Source organism: Pan paniscus, chromosome 8, assembly GCF_029289425.2.
Source record: "Pan paniscus chromosome 8, NHGRI_mPanPan1-v2.0_pri, whole genome shotgun sequence".
Classification (NCBI taxonomy): Eukaryota; Metazoa; Chordata; class Mammalia; order Primates; family Hominidae; genus Pan; species Pan paniscus.
In genome coordinates, this window is record NC_073257.2 from 134,884,073 (window position 1) to 134,903,532 (window position 19,460).

Genomic DNA, 19,460 nt, shown 5'->3' on the forward strand with positions numbered 1-19,460 from the left:
CCAACATGGTGAAACCCCATCTCTACTAAAAAAAAAAAAAAAAAAAAAAAAATTAGCTGAGTGTGATGGTGGGCACCTGTAATCCCAGTGACTTGGGAGGCTAAGGCAGGAGAATTGCTTGAACCCAGGAGGTGGAGGTTGCAGTGAGCTGAGATTGCGCCATTGCACTCCAGCCTGGGAGATGGAGCAAGACTGTCTCAAAAAAAAAAATAATAAATATGGTTACAGTTTATTTTTTAACTTGTTCATGCAAGAAATTTCCCCATATAAAAATAGCTTTCTTAATCTATGTTGCCTTGTTTTTTCTTTAGTTGATGGGTATTGAAGTTGACCCAGAATATGGAGGCACAGGAGCTTCATTTTTATCCACTGTGCTCGTGATAGAGGAATTAGCCAAAGTTGATGCATCTGTGGCTGTCTTTTGTGAGATCCAGAACACACTAATTAACACACTGATTAGAAAACATGGAACAGAAGAACAAAAGGCCACCTATTTGCCTCAGCTCACTACAGAAAAAGTGAGTTGAGATGAATTGTTGATCTAATGGATCTAATCTTTAGTAAGTTTACAATATTTTCAGGAAAAAAGTAGCTGCAATGTCGACTTTACTATCCAAGACCACAATGCAGTATCATTAATTCAAGCAATGCTTGATAAATTAATGCTGCTGGAAAAGTACACTCTACCTCTTATTTGCCAGTTGGAAATTTAGAAAATAATCATCAGATAATAAAATTATTTCTTTTTGTCCTGATTATATTTTCTAATACCTTTGTTGATGGTTTCATTTACGTTGTGATGTCTTTCTACTGTAATTATTCAAATCAATTTCAATGAGTATGTGTTCGTGAGTCTTTAAATTTGTCTTGGACAAATAGTGTATATTTTTGGAAAATAATACTTTCAGAATACCATTGCTATTTTCATAAATATAGGCTTTTTAAAAAAGCAGCTAAAGATTTAATTTACAAATGTCCATTTTTCCATGAGTATTTGTTATACAGAGTATAAATACAGTTATTAATTTGGACATTTTTTTCTCCCATATGTAGGTAGGAAGTTTCTGCCTTTCAGAGGCTGGAGCAGGTAGTGACTCATTTGCTTTGAAGACCAGAGCTGATAAAGAGGGAGATTATTATGTCCTCAATGGATCAAAGATGTGGATCAGCAGTGCTGAGCACGCAGGGCTCTTTCTGGTGATGGCAAATGTAGACCCTACCATTGTAAGTTTGAAAACGAAATTTCTTTCTTTTTCCAAACCCCTTCTTTTCTCTTTCTTTATCTTTTCCTCCTTCTGTTTCCTTTTTAGGACTTCATCTTGAACTCTTTAGTCTTCTCAGTACTGAAAATGTCAGACTTCAGCTGGCATTTTTTCACTTCGTTAATCTCCTAAAGTAAATATTGTTGACAAAATTATTAATTAGAATTGGCCCACCATATCTGTGGATTCAACCAACTCTGGATTGAAAATATTTGATTAAAAAAAAAATTCTGCAAAGTTCCAAAAAGTAAAACTTGAATTTGCTTTGTGCCAACTACCATATTGAATTCACGTGAATAAAGTGACATGCATGTATTATGTTAGGTATCAAATAATCTAGAGATGATTTAGAGTCTACCGGAGCATGTGCATAGGTTATATGCAAATATTACACCATTTTATGTAAGGTACTTGAGCACTGTCAGATTTTGGTATCCATGGGGGTCCTGGAACCACTCCGCCACAGATATGGAGGGATGACTGTTTGTGGAGGACCAACTGTTACTTAGCTCCTAATGGGTTATGTAGGAAGCTAATCTTTTTTCTTTTCTTTTCTTTCTTTTTTTTTTTTTTTTTTTAATATGGAGTCTCGCTGTATCTCCTAGGCTGGAGTGCAGTGGTGTGATCTCACCTCACTGCAACCTCCTCCTCCTGAGTTCAAGCGATTCTCCTGCCTCAGCCTCCCAAGTATATGAGACTACAGGTGTGCACCACCACGCACAGCTAATTTTTGCATTTTTTGTAGAGACAGAGTTTCGCCATGTTGGCCAGGCTGGTCTCAAACTCCTGACGTCGGATGATCTGCCTGCCTCGGCCTCCCAAATTGCTGGGATTATAGGCATGAACCACTGCACCCGGCCCTAATCTTTAATTTTGTTGAATTTCCAATTTCTATTTAGGAATGAAGAATTTAAGTACCTATTTAGTACATTTATTTGTAAGAATATTTTATTCAGTTGGAAAATAGACATATAGCAAAATAATAAATACATTTTTTCACCAGTAAATACAGTATTTTCACTAATGTAACAATTGAATTAAATTGTTAAAACTTTTTTTTTTTTTTTTTTTTTTTTGAGACGGAGTTTCGCTCTAGTTGCCTAGACTGGAGTGCAAGGCTGTGATCCCAGCTCACTGCAACCTCCGCCTTCTGGGTTCAAGCAATTCTCCTGCTTCAGCCTCCTGACGGGTGCCTGCCACCACACCCAGCTAATTTTTGTATTTTTAGTAGAGACGTTTTTTCACCATGTTGGCTAGGCTGGTTTCAAACCCCTGACCTCAGGTAATCCGCCCGACTCAGCCTCCGAAAGTGCTGGGATTACAGGCGTGAGCCACCGCACCTGGCCTAAAACTTTATATAGTAAAATTAAATTGAGAACATGACATTCTCATGATTATATAATAGTGTAATAATAATTTTAATATTTATGATGGTCTCTGAAAAAGTGAAACAAATGGTAAGGTTCTATAGTTTGGATCTAATGTCCTCTAGCTGCTCTCGTTTCATAATGCCCATGTTGCAATTCTGAGTCCATTAGTATTTATTACCAAAGTCCATTTTTAGTTTTCTTTTTACTTAAACTCTTCAGAAACAAGGCTTTTTATAAATCCAAGTGGTAATAGCGTTTTAATTCTTCTTTTTAGGGATATAAGGGAATTACCTCCTTCTTAGTAGATCGTGATACTCCGGGCCTTCATATAGGGAAACCTGAAAACAAATTGGGGCTCAGAGCTTCTTCCACCTGCCCATTAACATTCGAAAATGTCAAGGTGGGTATCGTAGACTAATCAGTAAAAGACTGATGTGAAATAAGCCTTGCATGGAACCACAGGAGGTGTGCAAGACAGGTGTCAAAATATTAAGTGGCTATAAGCACACGCAGGAGAGTATTTTGTAAAACCCTGAACAGTGCTCTTTAGTCATGACCAGATAAATGTACTTTTCACAAAAGTGGAAACCTTTCTGCCAAGAAGCTGTCCTGGGAAGCAAGTGCCAAGAATTCATCCCATTTATGTTTTATAACTTATGTGCTTCTGACCACGTATACTTTATAAGCTTGAGACTTGTGAACCAAATGGGGCTGCAGAGAAGGAAGTCTGTTGTCACTGCACTAAAGGCCACAAGATGGGGGTGTTGCTCAGTGACAGCGGAAACAGCCAGGCTATTAAACGTGAGCCGCAAAAGATCCAGATCGTTAGTGCTGATGCTGGAGAACTCTCTGTAGGTGGGGCAGGTGGTGTCGGCTTTTCCACCACTCATCACAGAGCTTGATCTTTTTTTGCATGGCTGTGGGGAGCGAGGGGGACGATGTCTTTACAGATGTCACTGGGGCCTCATTACTTCACCCCAACTGTTTTCCTCATTCTTACTTTCCCATTTCTTTCTCCATTCTTCCTGCTCTCTCCCCCAACTACCCATATTACAAAACTAAGTATAGTTTTTTATTATGCTTAATTCTTTATTTTAAACTATGAATAAGCATTTTAATCTGTTTCTTCTCTCTTCCTCTTTCTTGTGCATACACCTGTGTACACACATGCACACACACATATACCCTACTGTTGATTTTTATGAGGGTGAATGGTCTCAACAGCAGAAAGGCTTACTACACTTGTTTTTGCAAGTATTTGCAGATCTTTGTAGTTCCTAATACGTTATCTCACACTGTAGCCTACAGATAAGAATTGGGGGGGAAAAGTATTAATTTATGTTATTGATGAATTCTATGAGATTCCCTTACTCTAGATTCACTCATCCATTCAATACCTGTGCAAGGCTCTGGAGGATGCAATCATGAACAGCATGGACTTGAGTCCTTTTCCTCAGAGAGCTGTGGAAAAACAGCGTAGAGGGAGACACAGATGCCGGCAAGTTCTGTGAGAGGGCTAGCACACGAATTGAGAGTCTATGCGTACTTACAAATATATAATCAAAATGAATCATGGAAAATGAAACTGAGAAATAAGTGCACATTTGTATTTTCAGGTTCCAGAAGCCAATATCTTGGGACAAATTGGACATGGCTATAAGTATGCCATAGGGAGTCTCAATGAAGGTAGAATAGGAATCGCTGCACAGGTAAGTCAGATTTAAACTCTTCCATGATGTGAGTCAATTAAACTGTGAAAAGAAAAAAATGCAGTGAGACCAATGAATATTTGGAAGCTTAGGGACACAAGATGGCACCGTTCCCTTACATGAGGGATAGAATGGCTTATTATTTCTTTCAAATTCCCTTTTGGTCAATTATGTAAGTGTCCATAGAACCAAACAATGGCTTGGTGGTAACAGTGTTTCTGCTTTGAGAACATTAAAGTGTTATCTAATACCTGAACCGATAGCTTTTAAAATGTATTGTAAATTAAATATGGCACTTTAAAAAAAATCAACTTTTCAAAGCATGAAATTCATTCTGGAAGGAATTTTTTACATTAAGAATAAATAATATTCATTCCACTGTGTAGTAAAGATCTCTTATCTATAGTTAATAAAAGATTTGTTGCTTACTGTTTTGCATGTGAAAACTGGGCAAGTTTTTTGGCGGCACATGAAATAAAATAGCCACAGTTAAGTAGATACATAAAATGAGAACTATTCAAAATTTTTTTTTTACCAAATTTGGCTTTTATCATGCATATTGCATTTTTCTATTAAGTAATATCAGTTATTTTCCAGATTAACAAAATGAATAAGGTCTTTGGCTTTACTTTAGTGTCAGTTTTGTAGAGTGTATATATATATATATATATATATATATATTTTTTTTTTTTTTTTTTTTTTTGAGATGGAGTCTCGCTCTGTTGCCCAGGCTGGAGTGCAGTGGTGCGATCTCGGCTCACTGCAAGCTCCGCCTCCTGGGTTCATGCCATTCTCCTCCCTCAGCCTCCCGAGTAGCTGGGACTACAGGCGCCCGCCACCACGCCCAGCCAATTTTTTGTATTTTTAGTAGAGATGAGGTTTCACCATGTTAGCCAGGATGGTCTCAATCTCCTGACCTCGTGATCCACCCACCTCGGCCTCCCAAAGTGCTGGGATTACAGGCATAAGCCACCGCGCCCGGCGTTTGTAGAGTATATTTTTAATCAGTGATTATACAAAACTCAAGAACTTAGAGCTTTTCAGTTTTGAAGATGTTACATATAAGCTATTGGAATAAATATTAGATTATTACTCTAGATTTTTTTCTGCTGCTGTTACTTTGCTAACTATTTTTAGACCAAAACTTAGTCCAGTTTTCCTACAATGTTTGACAGTGTGTCACTAAAGAATATTGTTTTATCAGTTCTCTTAAAAGTTTTTCTGTGATTCAACTTAGACATGACATTAGAAACTGCAATACTAGAGCTCATTTTTTTCAGACATATAAATAATATAGATGTTCTGGCAATAAAATACATGGCCTGGGCTTCAGTTTAATTACTCCAAGTTATCTAATAACCTAATTAAAAGTTAAGATCAGGTAGTTACTATCTCAGTGGATGCCTTTGAGAGGAAGAGGCACATGGAGTATAACAGTGAACTGAAGGCATCTATCTGTCCTCGAAACCTTGCAGGCAGAGAGAATTCAGTTTTTCAGTGTTTGTAGTAGAAACATTTTACTGAGGTAGAAAAGCCCATTTTGATGGATAACTGATCATTTCAGTCTTCGTGTCAATATAGGGTATTATTTATGTACAAATTTTAGCTGTAAGGTATAGTGACATCATCTTATCTCACAGCCAAGAGTGCAGTGAGTCTGCTGCCTCATTTGAATTTGGGGTTTGTGGTTTTCTTGTGCCTTTAATTTTTAACGTATTATTCTGTTCTCTAGAGAGTTCAAAATAAAAGACTAAAAGAAAATGTGAATGAATACTAATGAAATAAATTGATAAGTCTGCTGGGCATTTTCCCCAAAAGCTTTGGCTATTGATTTTCTAAAACCATAATTTGACATAATTAGTGATTTAGTGGCTACCTAATGTTGAAATTTAGAAACCATTTCCAAGCTTGAATCATATAATAGATACGAAAATTGGTTAGCAGTGAGACAGTTCAGCTAAAATTGTCACCACGTCCTGTGTAAATTAATGTTTTTACTAGATGCTTTCTATCCATTGTTCTCAACCCTAGCTGTGTATTAAGTCACTAAGGAGTTTTACAGAGTTGAGGTTTAGGTCACACTCCTTCACCTACTCTACTCCCAAGATTTGGATTCAGTCATTAGGCCTGGGTATCAGTATTGTTTTAAATCAGATTCCCCAAATGATTCTATGGTACAACTCGGGTTCAGAACCACTGCTCTCTTATTCTAATGCCCTCCCATTGAAGCTCTCATTAATCCTAATCATATACAAAATAGACGGAAAGGTAGAAAGTTAAGAAGTAACCTTCCATATTTTACTTCTGGAAGAACTGGAGGGCATTCCTCTGTAGCCTTCAAGGCCAGTTCTGAGCAAAACTTCTATGGCTCATTTTATACCTGGAGAATCAAAGCTTAAAGAAGGTTCCTAAAAAGTAATCTTAACCTAAAAAGGTTGTGTGAACACAGCCTTGCTGGGAGATTTACCTCTGCTAGAATTAAATGTGCTCATATTCACATGAAATCACTCAAAATTTTCTCCCAATTATTGGAAGTTCGGTTCTACAAATGCAGTGGGTGAGGATGTGTTATTAACACACACCTCACCACCTCAGCATCTCCAGTTCTTCCCCTACCCCAATCATTCAATTTATGTTTAGAAGGAATTCACAACTTGGATAATTAAACTTGTAACAAAATAAGAAATTCTGATCTTTTTTTTTTGTTTTAACAGATGCTGGGACTGGCGCAAGGATGTTTTGACTACACTATTCCATATATTAAAGAAAGGATACAATTTGGCAAAAGACTATTTGATTTTCAGGTATGTAATTATTAGGGTCTTTCTGCTGTGCTGGACTTCCCCAGCTTCCTGTTAATGAAGGGCTGTGTTGAAATCCATGGAGGGAATCCCTTCAGGGGGATTTTAATGGGAGATGGGTAGGGGAGGAAAGAATAGGTCTCAGGGAGTGTACCTGTGAATGCCTTGATCTTTGCCAAGGGCAGAGCAGTAGTCCTTGAGGCCCAGCTATGGCATGATTCAGGATATCTTGGTGAGCACTGTGAAGCTGTCTCCTTACTGCTTCAGAAGCTCAGGGCAGGGGGTCTGGAGTCAGACTTTCTGGATTCAAATCCTGGTTCTTTCACTTACCAGCTTTAGGCCTTAGGCAAGTGACCTCATTCTAGTCTTAAACTGCCTCATCTGTAACATAAAGGTAAAACTACTTACTTACCCAGTTTTAAATGAGGTATGTGTAAAGTGTTTCACACATTGCATTGGTATAGCATGTGCTCAGTAAATGGTAACACTTGTTATGGGTCCCCTATTCAGACCAGAACCATGTGGTGATCCTCAGAGGACTGTACTTTGACACCTACGTCTCATGGAAGATACAGTTTGCTGCATTAAATACAAATGAGGTGCAGTCAGCCAAGCACTTGGGTAATACTGATTTGGTCCAGTGCTGCGGCTTCTCAGAGCTCACCAGGCAATCTGGGGATTCCTTGGTGGCAGTGGTATTCTTCCTGCCCTCCTTGAGGTCTTGCCAGGGTGGGGGCAGCCTGGAGTGGCAGCTTACCAAACCTTTTAGGCAACCTGAAGGCATGTCACCTAAAATTCCAGAATAATTACTTTACATGGTTGCAAAACCTCCCCTTAAGCAGCTCTAGCCTCCAAGTACAATTTATGATTGCATTGCCAACTGCATGTTGCATTGTCTTCAGGTTTATAATAATGACTAGGCATCCTACGAGCACACTCAGATTGCATATGTGTAGAGATACGAGGCTGTGGACATGCACAGTCAGTTCAAGACCCAGAAGGACTGAGAGTGGCAGGCCTGGCCAGTGCCTACCACAGCCCATGCTGTCATTCCCATCTTATGCCTAGGAACCTGAAGCACACGGAGGCTGAGTTCCCAAGGTCATAAAGCTAATATGGGGCCAAAAGTAGAGGTTTTTTTTTTTTGTCTTGGCTTCTAGTCGAATTTTCATTATACTAGAGTACTTTCTCAGCCAGCTACCACAAAGATTGCAGTGAAAGAGACAGAATGTAAAGGTTGTTTTGAAGGGAGGCTTTTGATCTTCTTTATGCACAGGAAACTATGTTCTTGTGCATATAGATAGATAGATCAATAGACAGAAGGGGTCAGGTATACTAACAGGTATAATCATAATGCCATCTTTAGAGATGCCTAGTATGGGTAGTTAAAAGAACACTTAGATTTTTAAAATTTATGTATGTATGTATTTATTTATTTATTTATTTTTATTTATTTATTTTGAGACGGAGTCTCACTCTGTCACCTAGGCTGGAGTGCAGTGGCGCTATCTCGGCTCACTGCAAGCTCCACCTCCCAGGTTCACACCATTCTCCTGCCTCAGGCTCCCGAGTAGCTGGGACTACAGGCACCTGCCACCACGCCCAGCTAGTTTTTTGTATTTGTAGTAGAGATGGGGTTTAACCGTGGTCTTGATCTCCTCACCTCGTGATCTGCCCGCTTCGGCCTCCCAAAGTGCTGGGATTACAGGCGTGAGCCACTGCGCCCGGCCTAATTTATTTTTTAAAAATTTTGTGGGTACACAGGTACCCATAAACATTTATGAGGTACATGAGATGTTTTGATAGAGACATGCTATGTGAAATAAGCACATCAAGGAGAAGAAATTTTGATCTTAAAAAGCAACATTATTATAGCTGTATAATGCTTTGATTAAAGTTAGTAGAGTTTTTTCTAACACATTATCTTATGTTTGCTTTGCATGCATTCGTTCATATCTTTCTGACCTCGAGACTACATGGTCCTTGAGGGTAGAGACCAGCCTATTCATCTTTACTAATTTCAATTGTTTATTCAGTATAGATTTATTTAGCATGTTCTCCATGCCAGGCCTTGTGTTCACAATGTAGTGAGGGAACGAGTATTCAGCAATGGTGAGTTCTTGTAGAGCAGGAGACATGCCTCAGTCACTTTCCTGCCTCTCTCAGTACTTAATGTGGCAAATGGAATAGACAGCATGGATGGTGACTGTAAGTTTAATTGAACTGAATGTAGTTTGCAAAAATAATCAGAATCTCTGAGTTCCACATAAAAAGCCAAATTCCTAGAACAGTGATACTTGTATAGAAACAGACAAATTCACTGATGGAACAAAACAGAAAAGCCAGAAATAGACCCATGCATGGAGCAGATTTGATGTATGATAGAAATGGCATTACAGATCACTGAGTGGGAATATTCTTTCTACATGAGAAAATAATGAAACTGTATTCCTACCTCACACCATACATACAAAATAGATGTCAGATGTAAAGACGTGATCTTAAAAGCAAAACTTTAAAGATTTTAGGAGAAAACAGAGAATATCTTTATAACCTCATGGTAGGAAAGGTTTTTGTAAACAGACACAAAAAGGACTAATCCTAAAGATAAGATGGATGGTAAGATTGGTAAGTTTTTTTCCTTGAAATATGCCATAAAGTGAAAAGATAAATCACAGGGGAGAAGATATTGACTCTGCACATAGGTTTGTGGGTGTTTAACTTACTATTATGCTTTATAGCCTACATATACAGAACATCGTCTCTTTTTGTACATACGAAATTGTTGTGTGTATCACATATTTCAGAAAGAGAAAGAGAAGAATCTGTAGGGTATTAACAAACAGTGCTGTTTTTCTCCAACTTTTCCCTCCCTTTTGTTTAGGAAAGGCCATTCCTGGGATTCGTGTGTGATTGCCTTAATCAAGGTTCACTGTCTTAATATTCATCACACATTATTATAATTATTTAATTGTCTGTTCTCCCTGCTGGACTATGTATTATAAATTGTGAGAACAAGGAACTCTGGCTATAATGTTCAGTGTGCTGCCTCCGTCACTCAGGGCGGTGCCTGCCATCTCAGAGGTGCCCAATAACTATCTGGGTGGATGGATAGGTTAGGCATGAGAAACATTTCAGTTTGTAGTAAACATCTGTGCCTGTTATTTGCAGGAAATTGTTTATAAATGTTAATGTTTGTATTCTGGCTCACTAAATTAACTGTTGTTTCTTTCATTGGCAAACATTTAGTGTGAACCTAATCACCCTCTAAAATTTCAGGGTGGTAGTAATTGGTGCTTCAAATATTCTTCATTACTTTGTAGCTAACATTTTTTAATGCCTGGAAGCCATATGCAAAATCAAAATTTTCTTAACTCAAGCAAATAAAGAATATATTCAAAGTTTTGCTGTGCCAGGATTTCATTTAAGCTCAATTTTGATCAAAAGAGAGTTGAAATAATTATTAAATATAACAGTCAAGTTTTGAAACCTAACTTTGTTATACTTTACTATTTAAATCTTGAAAATCATGAAGACTTACATGAACTTTGAAGTTTTTCTAGGAAAAGAGGATTTAACAATACTTATAGTGTCACATTTCATTTTAGATTACTCATTTTAAAGTATTTAAAAGACGTGAATGTAAATTTCCTTTGGGGTGTATTTTGAGTCTGTCGGTGTTGTGTATCTAGGCAGGACTTTGAGGTTGAGGTGCTTGTTTTTTTGAAATCATAATTCTCTAACTTGGGCCTGACTGTTACAGGGCCTCCAACACCAAGTGGCTCACGTGGCTACCCAGCTGGAAGCTGCAAGATTACTAACATACAATGCTGCTAGGCTTTTAGAAGCTGGAAAGCCATTCATAAAAGAAGCATCAATGGCCAAATACTATGCATCAGAGGTAAAAAAAAAAAAAAAAAAGGAAAAAGTAATTCAGCCTTTTTTTTTTTAAGATATATACTTATTAACATTTTCTCTTGGGAATGTTTGATTGTACTTTGGTTGTTTTTCAAGTTAAGATAACATGGACTTTTATTTCTTATAATAGAAAAGCAAAAAAGGAAAACTGCCATAGGAAAACACTTGAATTCTGTGAGGTCTCAATGTTTCGTTGAGTAGCCCAGCTCAGCTAGACCACCCATCTCAAACTGCCATAGGAAAACCTTCAGTTCTGTGAGGTCTCGATGTTTCGTGAGTAGCCCAGCTCAGATAGACCACCCATCTCAAATCCATGGCTGAGCCTCCTCTGAATGAGGGTGTCATGCCTATGGTGTCAAGTTCGGGCAAAGTGAATGCCGTGGAAGATGATGGGTCCATCATATGAACAAATCAGATTTAAAACACCAAGAAAAGATTGTCTAAAACTTTCTACTCATACATTTGCTTTCTAGAGCTAACACATTAGACTGAGGCTAGAGAATTTAGCCAGATCACTGGGCAGCTGTTTCGTAGCCTCAGCAGTATCTTATTCATTCCGTGGCTTTAAATTCTCATTTAACCTCTCCAGCCCATAAATTAAATATCCTACCTCAACTTCTTTCTGAATTCCAGACTAACATGTCCAACTTCTGCTTCACCATCAGAACCTGAGCGTCATCTTGACACCCTGCTTTCCCTCACCCCCCACATTGAGTCCAGCATCATTTCCTATGATTCTACCCCTAAAAGATTCCTTAAATGGTGTGTTTGTCTCCCTCTCCACTGCCACCTCTGTACTTCAGTCACCTCGCTGCCTTCCTGGTCCCTGGTGCTTCCTCCCATCCAGCCTCTCTCCTTTTTCAAAGTGGCGGTGAGGCCATGTCACCTTCCAGCTTTAACCCTTCAGTGGCTTCTCACAACAAATGGAACTCTATCTGTACTAGATTCCAATTGCTGCTATAACAAATTACCAAAAAGTCGGGGACCTAAAACAACGCAATTTCATTTTCTGTCACTTCTAGAGGTCAGAAATCTGAAATGGGTTTCACTGGAATACAGGGGCTGCCTTTCTGCGGTTCTGGTGGACAGTTGTTTCCAGCTTCTAGGGGCTGCTCACATTCCTTGACTCGTAGCCCCTTCCTCCATCTTCAAAGCCAACAATGTGGCATGTTCAGATCTCTCTCTGACTCTGCTTCCTGTCTCTGTGGTCATGTCACCTTCCATGACTAACTCTCCTGCCTCCTCCTTTTCCTTATAAGGATTCCTGTGATTATATCACAGCCACCCAGATAATTCAGGGTAATCTCTCCATCTCGTGTCCTTACCCACATCTGCAGAGTCCCTATTGCCATGGAAGGCAGCATATTCACAGCTCTGAGGGCTAGGATGTGGATGTCCTTGAGGGGCCATTCTGCAGGGTCTCTCGCTCCTCCATTCTCTTTTCACATTTCACCCCGATCCCAGCCCACTGGCTGTCTCAGGGGCTGGAAGTTGAAGAGCTCATTCTCCCCTTGGAGGATTTCAACGTGTTGGTCCTCAGCTTGAAATGTCCCTTAGCTCGTCCGTTAGGCCCCCAGTAAACATTTCCTGAATAAATGATATCTCTCAGCATGCAGATTCATGTGAACAATGCTCTAATTTCTTAAGAAAATGGGGATTCTGTGAATTAATAGGATGTTTTACAGAAATGGTATGGAGAATGGGACTGAAGAGACAGTGCTAGTTTAGAAGATAACTTTAGTCCTTCCAGTGCCACTAACAGTGAATCCATGTTGCTGAAAATGTTACCCAGAAGTGTTTATCATGTATAAGTTATGTGGTTTCAGTGTGTGATTTGCACTTGCTTTTGGTAGATTGCAGGACAAACAACGAGTAAATGTATCGAGTGGATGGGGGGAGTAGGCTACACCAAAGATTACCCTGTGGAGAAATACTTCCGAGATGCAAAGATTGGTAAATAGATTTTTTTTTTACATTTTATTTTGTTTTATTTGCCTCTGTAGGTATTTTGGCTGTTTTATTTGTCGATTTTATCCTAGGTAAAAGCAATTTTAATTTCTTCAGTATATGTTTGGTGGCTCTATTTATGTGGCTGGATTTTTTTCTTACCTCGTCCTTCAAAAAAAATTGTTCTATATTTTTTAAAAATATCAAATTGCCTTTTTAAATGCCTCAACAGGCTTTTTAGTAAAACTGCCACAAATAACAGTCTGAGCTTATGCATCGATTGTTGAAGAATCAAAATCTTCAACTTTTGTTTACACCTTTAGTCAGTTTAATACTGATCCTGGACATCGAGAAACCCAATGGAAAATTGTCATCTCTTAGTCAAAATTACTGTGAAATAGTACCATATTCAGGGGACATGAAGTGATGTGACTAGTAACTGTTTTATAGCAAGCGCAGAGGTGATGTATATAGAGCTATTTCTTGTCTTAACCATGCGCCAACTTCTCATTGTTCCTTCTGCTTCCTTTTGCTTAAGGTACGATATATGAAGGAGCTTCCAACATCCAGTTGAACACCATTGCAAAGCATATCGATGCAGAATACTGACGTCTATAGGAGTGGGACCCCTCCCTGGTGTCACTGCTGTAAAATTTTAAACTGTTGTGTCTTGTTGGGAGTAAGTGCCTTGCATGGGAATAAACTTCCACAGCATTCGAATATTTTAATGAAGCCCTTAGTCAGGGTCCTGGGGTTTGCCTTTTTGGTTTTCTCTTTTCAGGCTGTTTAACTTAGGCACAGGAGATCCACTTTTAAACTTGGGAAATAAGCACCTGTATTTTTTTCCAAAACTGTTTTTAAAGCTGTATACGCATACATATATATTTTTTTACTCTGTCTTACTCTGTCACCCAGGCTAGAGTGCAGTGGCGCGATCTCAGCTCACTGCAGCCTTGACCTCCTGGGTTCCAGTGATTCTCATGCCTCATCCTCCCAAGTAGCTGGAACTACAGGTGTGCACCACCATGCCTGGCTCATTTTTGTGTTTTTAGTAGAGATGGGGTTTTACCATATTGCCCAGGCTGGTCTTCTGGCTTCTAGATATCGCCCACCTTGGCCTCCCAAAGTGCTGGGATTACAGGGATGAGCCACCGTGCCTGGCTGGATATTTATATTATCATTCTAGTTTCAGAGTATACAGAAGTTTCATCCCATCATTTGGAAAAATAAAGGCATCTGAAGTACAATATTACTTATAGAAATAGTTTATATTCCTATTAAATCTTAATCTTGTGGCATCAGGGAAATATTTGTTACATAGTAGGCAATTTTTATCCAGTACTTTATAGATTCAACTCTAAGTTGCAAGTGAAGTCAAAACTGATGAAAATTTATTTAGAAAAATCTAAAAATTCTGGTTTTAAATATGAGAATCAGTGGAAAATAAGGGTATAATTTTGTAGGTCATATGATTGAAGAAAATATTATTTTAACAATGTAAAGCAATATGATTTGTTACTATAATTAACCTGTATAAAAGATACATTTTATGGTGGTTTCAGTAGGTCATTTTAAAAACCAATGTGCATTAGTTTTCAAGTATAAGGTTTAAGTAATTTGGTTTAATAATCAAAATATTCAATACAGTGTTGGATATTCTGTCATGCACTATTTTTCAGTTGACAATTTCTGTATTTTAATTGAATACTGTTTCTTCAGTCATGGTTATTGCACTTTATCCTGAATAATAATTCAGAAATTGGGTTTTGTTTCAGTGATTCTCAAGAAAAAGATCTCTTGCCCATTAAGAAGTGTATCAAAATCTCATAAGGAATGAGGGAGAGAAGGGGGCTGTAGAGTTTGAAAAAGCATATTCAATATTAAAATAGTTTTATATTTGGGAAGGCAAAAATGAATCTATTGTTTTGCAATATAGGTTATAAACAGGCAAAATGCAATAAAATATATATCTGGTTGTATTAGTCTGTTTTCACGCTGCTGATAAAGACATACCTGAGACCAGGAAGAAAAAGAGGTTTAATTGGACTTACAGTTCCACATGACTGGGGAGGCCTCAGAATCATGGTGGGAGGCGAAAAGCACTTCTTACATGGCGGCAGCAAGAGAAAATGAGAAAGAAGCAAAAGTGGAAACCCCTAATAAACCTATCAGATCTTGTGAGACTTACTATCACAAGAATAGCACAGGAAAGACTGGCCCCCATAATTCAATTACCTCCCCCGGGTCCCTCCCACAACACATGGGAATTCTGAGAGATACCATTTAAGTTGAGATTTCAGTGGGGACACAGCCAAACCATATCATTCTACCCTTGGCACCTCCAAATCTCATGTCCTCACATTTCAAAACCAATCATGCCTTCCCAACAGTCCCCCAAAGTCTTATTTCAGCATTAACCCAAAAGTCCACAGTCCAAAGTTTCATCTGAGACAAGGCAAGTCCCTTCCACTTATGAACCTGTAAAATCAAAAGTAAACTAGTTACTTCCTAGATACAATGGGGGTACAGGTATTGGGTAAATACAGCCATTCCAAATGGGAGAAATTGGCCAAAACAAAAGGGTAACAGGGCCCATGCAAGTCCAAAATTCAGCAGGGCAGTCAAATTTTAAACCTCCAAAATGATCACCTTTGACTCCACGTCTGACATCCAGGTTATGCTGATGCAAGAGATAGGTCCCATTGTCTTGGGCAGCTCCGCCCCTGTGGCTTTGCAGGGTACAGCCTCTCTCCTGGCTGCTTTCATGGGCTAGCATCGAGTGTCTGCGGCTTTTTCAGGTGCACAGTGCAAGTTGTCCATGGATCTACCATCCTGGTGTCTGGAAGACGGTGGCCCTCTTCTCACAGCACCACTAGGTGGTGCCCCAGTAGGGACACTGTGTGGGGGCTCTGACCCCACATTTCCCTTCTGCACTGCCCTAGAAGAGGTTCTCCATGAAGGCCCCACCCCTGCAGCAAACTTCTGTCTGGGCACCCAGGCATTTCCATACCTCTGAAATCTAGGCGGAGGTTCCCAAACCCCAGTTCTTGACTTCTGTGCACCCACATGCTCAACACCACATGGAAGCTGTCAAGGCTTGAGGCTTCCACCCTCTGAAGCCACAGCCCAAGCTGTACATTGGCCCCTTTCAGCCACAGCTGGAGCAGCTGGGACACAGGGCACCAAGTGCCTAGACTGCACACAGCATGGGAACCCTGGGCCCAGCCCATGAAACCACTTTTTCCTCCTGGGCTCCAGGCCTGTGATGGGAGGGCCTGCCAGGAAGTTCTCTGACATGGCCTGGAGACATTTTCCCGATGGTCTTGGGGATTAACATTAGGCTTCTTTCTACTTATGCAAATTTCTGCAGCCAGCTTGAATTTCTCCCCAGAAAATGGATTTTTCTTTTCTATTGCATAGTCAGGCTGCAAATTTTCCAAACTTTGATGCTCTGCTTCCCTTATAAAACTGAATGCCTTTAACAGCACCCAAGTTGTCTCTGGAATGCTTTGCTGCTTAGAAATTTCTTCCACCAGATATCCTAAATCATCTCTCTCAAGTTCGAAGTTCCACAAATCTCTAAGGCAAGGGAAAGACGCTGCCAGTCTCTTTGCTAAAACACAGCAAGAGTCACCTTTGCTCCAGTTGCCAACAAGTTTTTCATCTCCATCTGAGACCACCTCAGCCTGAATTTTATTGTCAATATTGCTATCAGCATTTTGGGCAAAGCCATTCAGCAAGTATCTAGGAAGTTCCAAACTTTCCCACATTTTCCTGTCTTCTTCTGAGCCCTTCAAACTGTTCCAACCTCTGCCTGTTACCCAGTTCCAAACTTGCTTTCATATTTTTGGCTATCTTTTCAGCAATGCCCCACTCTACTGTTAGCAGTTTACTGTATTAGTCTGTTTTCACACTGCTGATAAAGACATTCCTCAAGATTGTGAAGAAAAAGAGGTTTAATTGGACTTACAGTTCCACATGGCTGGGGAGGCCTCAGAATCATGGCGGGAGGTGAAAAGCACTTCTTACATGGTGGTGGCAAGAGAAAATGAAGAAGAAGCAAAAGTGGAAACCCCTGATAAACCCATCAGATCTCATGAGACTTACTATCATGAGAATAGCACAGGAAAGACTGGCCCCCATGATTCGATGACCTCCCCCTGGGTCCCTCCCACAACATGTGGGAATTCCAGAAGATAAATTCAAGTTGTAATTTCAGTGGGGACATAGCCAAACCATATCACTGGTGATGCCACTTCCTCAGTATTAGGGATTCTCAGTCAGAAGAGACCCCCTGTGTGGCCTGAGTCCCCTCAGGAGGAAGGTGGACAACAGAGAAATGAGAGTTTTGATATTTTCTGAAAGAGGAACATGTGTTAGAGATGAAGAATCTTCCAAGGCTCATGCAGTTGCTTAGAATAATCATTACTGTTATATGAGAAACATTTTAGTACTTTAATAAAAGGATAATGTTTATTTAAAAAACCTGACTTTTCCAGAGTAATTTTGTTTTGCACATTCATGTTTATTTTAGTGGACTAATTTCTATAATGCAAATCAGAGTTAAATATTAAAAATTGTGTAAATACAATTGACATAGGAATTACATTAAAATATTAGGAAGAAACAAGGACAAATTTAGACCTTGAATCCGAAGAGATAAAGCCTACTTGACTTTCAAATGGAGAGATGATGAAAACCCACTCATTCAGTCTTTCGGAACAAAAAGACAGTCATCTGATAAGAGTATGACATGGATGAAATGCCCTACAGGGTCCTTGGACATCTTTAATTTCTGCGATTATGTGAAAGAGGTGGACTTTACAGATAATGGAGCAGAAGCCAACATTAGTAAAAGGAATCCCAACTTCTTCCCATAGAATTAGAAACATGTGAAAGTACAATAAACTTCTTGTTCAAATTACCAGCATCAGAGAGCTTCCCATTTGCATCTAGACCTTGAATTTATATTTATTGATCAAGTTCTAATTTGTATGTATATTTTGTGCATATTCACCAATAACAGTTAAAATTAATTATGTGTTATAGTTAATATATGCACCTACCTTCTTCCGTTAGTGAATCAGTAAATGTGTTATTTTGTCATTTTTCCAAAGAGAGTGTTGTAGGTTTTCCCTGTAGTTCTTCCTTTATAGCTTTTCTTCTGATAACCATGACTTCAGGAGCTTTAAAACTATCTATCTTGCATTTGTGTCTGGCGGAGAACTAGCCATCAGCCTCCTGAAGCCTGCCATCATTGTTAATTTGAGGACTGGGCTGTCTTGGGGCTCAGAAGGTAAAGAACTATTTGAGCAGTTGTGTGTGGGCGGCACTGGATTCCACCCAACTGCCAAGTTAGTATTGTTAGAGATTTCATTTTACAACACAAAAATAAGCCTGTGTCAAAGATTTTAAAATCATGGAAAGTTAAAATCTAGAAAGACCTTAGAGAACCAGCCAACCAACTCTCTCATTTTAAAAGTGAAGGATTCATAGCACAGATTACTTGCCTAAGATCATCCAGGAATGAAGACAAGAATCCAAATGTACTTGGGGACAAGAATTAGTCCCCAAATTCAGTGTTCTTCCTAGTATTAAACATTGCCCCTTTTGACAAATTTTGGATTTCATTCTTGTTATATTTCAGTACTCTTGTTGATTTATTTTAGGTTTAACTGGTAAAGAATGAACATTTCAGAAGTGTTAGGATTAGTCAGTGTCATCGCTTATGTATATGAATCACTTGCCAAAGACACTGGCTCTCCTCAGCTGTAACCAGCATGTCAAATGTGAAGATTATTGTGTGGGATCCTTTGGTTTCATTGTTATGATGTATTTTATACATGTACTAGTTATATCCTTGTTTATGTATTTTTGCTGATCTTTCATAAAGCAGAATGGTATGTATCGGATTGTTTTAATGGTATATATTGGATTGTATTCGATGTTACAAAGCCAATATTCTATGGAGAATGAAAAAAATAAAGGACTAAATTAACTGGAGATTTTTGGTACTCTTATAAAGCAAAATTGTTTGTTATACATACAGATGAAATAAGAAAATAATGTAATCTTTCTGTAAGATATATACATCTTTGTTTACCAAACCAATAGCTTGCCTCTCATATAAGCCAATTTTGTTTGTTTTCAGAGAAGAGGTCTTATAATGTAGACTGAGTTTAAATTCATGATACTAAAGAAAATGTTGCCAGAGGACCCTTTTTTTTAAATGGCAAAATAAGCAGCTCTTCAGTAGAGAGTTCACCTCTTTTGAGCGTATCCTTGCTGTACAGATATTATCTGGCTGATATGTATGCCTGTGCTTTATAGTGTTACTTTTAGAAAATGTATATTATTGCACTTTTTACTCAGTGGTACACTGTAGCCTAAGGCTATAGGAAATTTCAACTTATCTTCTCCCCATTATCCTCTACATCATTTTAGAAATCTAGG

General features: G+C 38.9%; 1 protein-coding gene across 2 annotated transcripts in view; it reads left to right on the top strand.

Moving 5' to 3' along the window:
- Nucleotides 1-14,986, top strand: part of ACADSB (acyl-CoA dehydrogenase short/branched chain) — a 46,272-nt gene extending 31,286 nt beyond the window's left edge. For both annotated transcript variants that reach the window (XM_003816306.5, XM_034931647.3), the window contains 8 exons: nt 312-518; nt 1,054-1,224; nt 2,907-3,032; nt 4,249-4,341; nt 7,056-7,145; nt 10,906-11,043; nt 12,914-13,013; nt 13,546-14,986. In XM_003816306.5, coding sequence (XP_003816354.1) covers nt 312-518; nt 1,054-1,224; nt 2,907-3,032; nt 4,249-4,341; nt 7,056-7,145; nt 10,906-11,043; nt 12,914-13,013; nt 13,546-13,616 — 996 coding nt within the window. In that variant the 3' untranslated portion in view covers nt 13,617-14,986. The remainder of the gene's footprint in view (nt 1-311; nt 519-1,053; nt 1,225-2,906; nt 3,033-4,248; nt 4,342-7,055; nt 7,146-10,905; nt 11,044-12,913; nt 13,014-13,545) is intronic.
- The last annotated feature ends 4,474 nt before the right edge of the window (nt 14,987-19,460 follow it).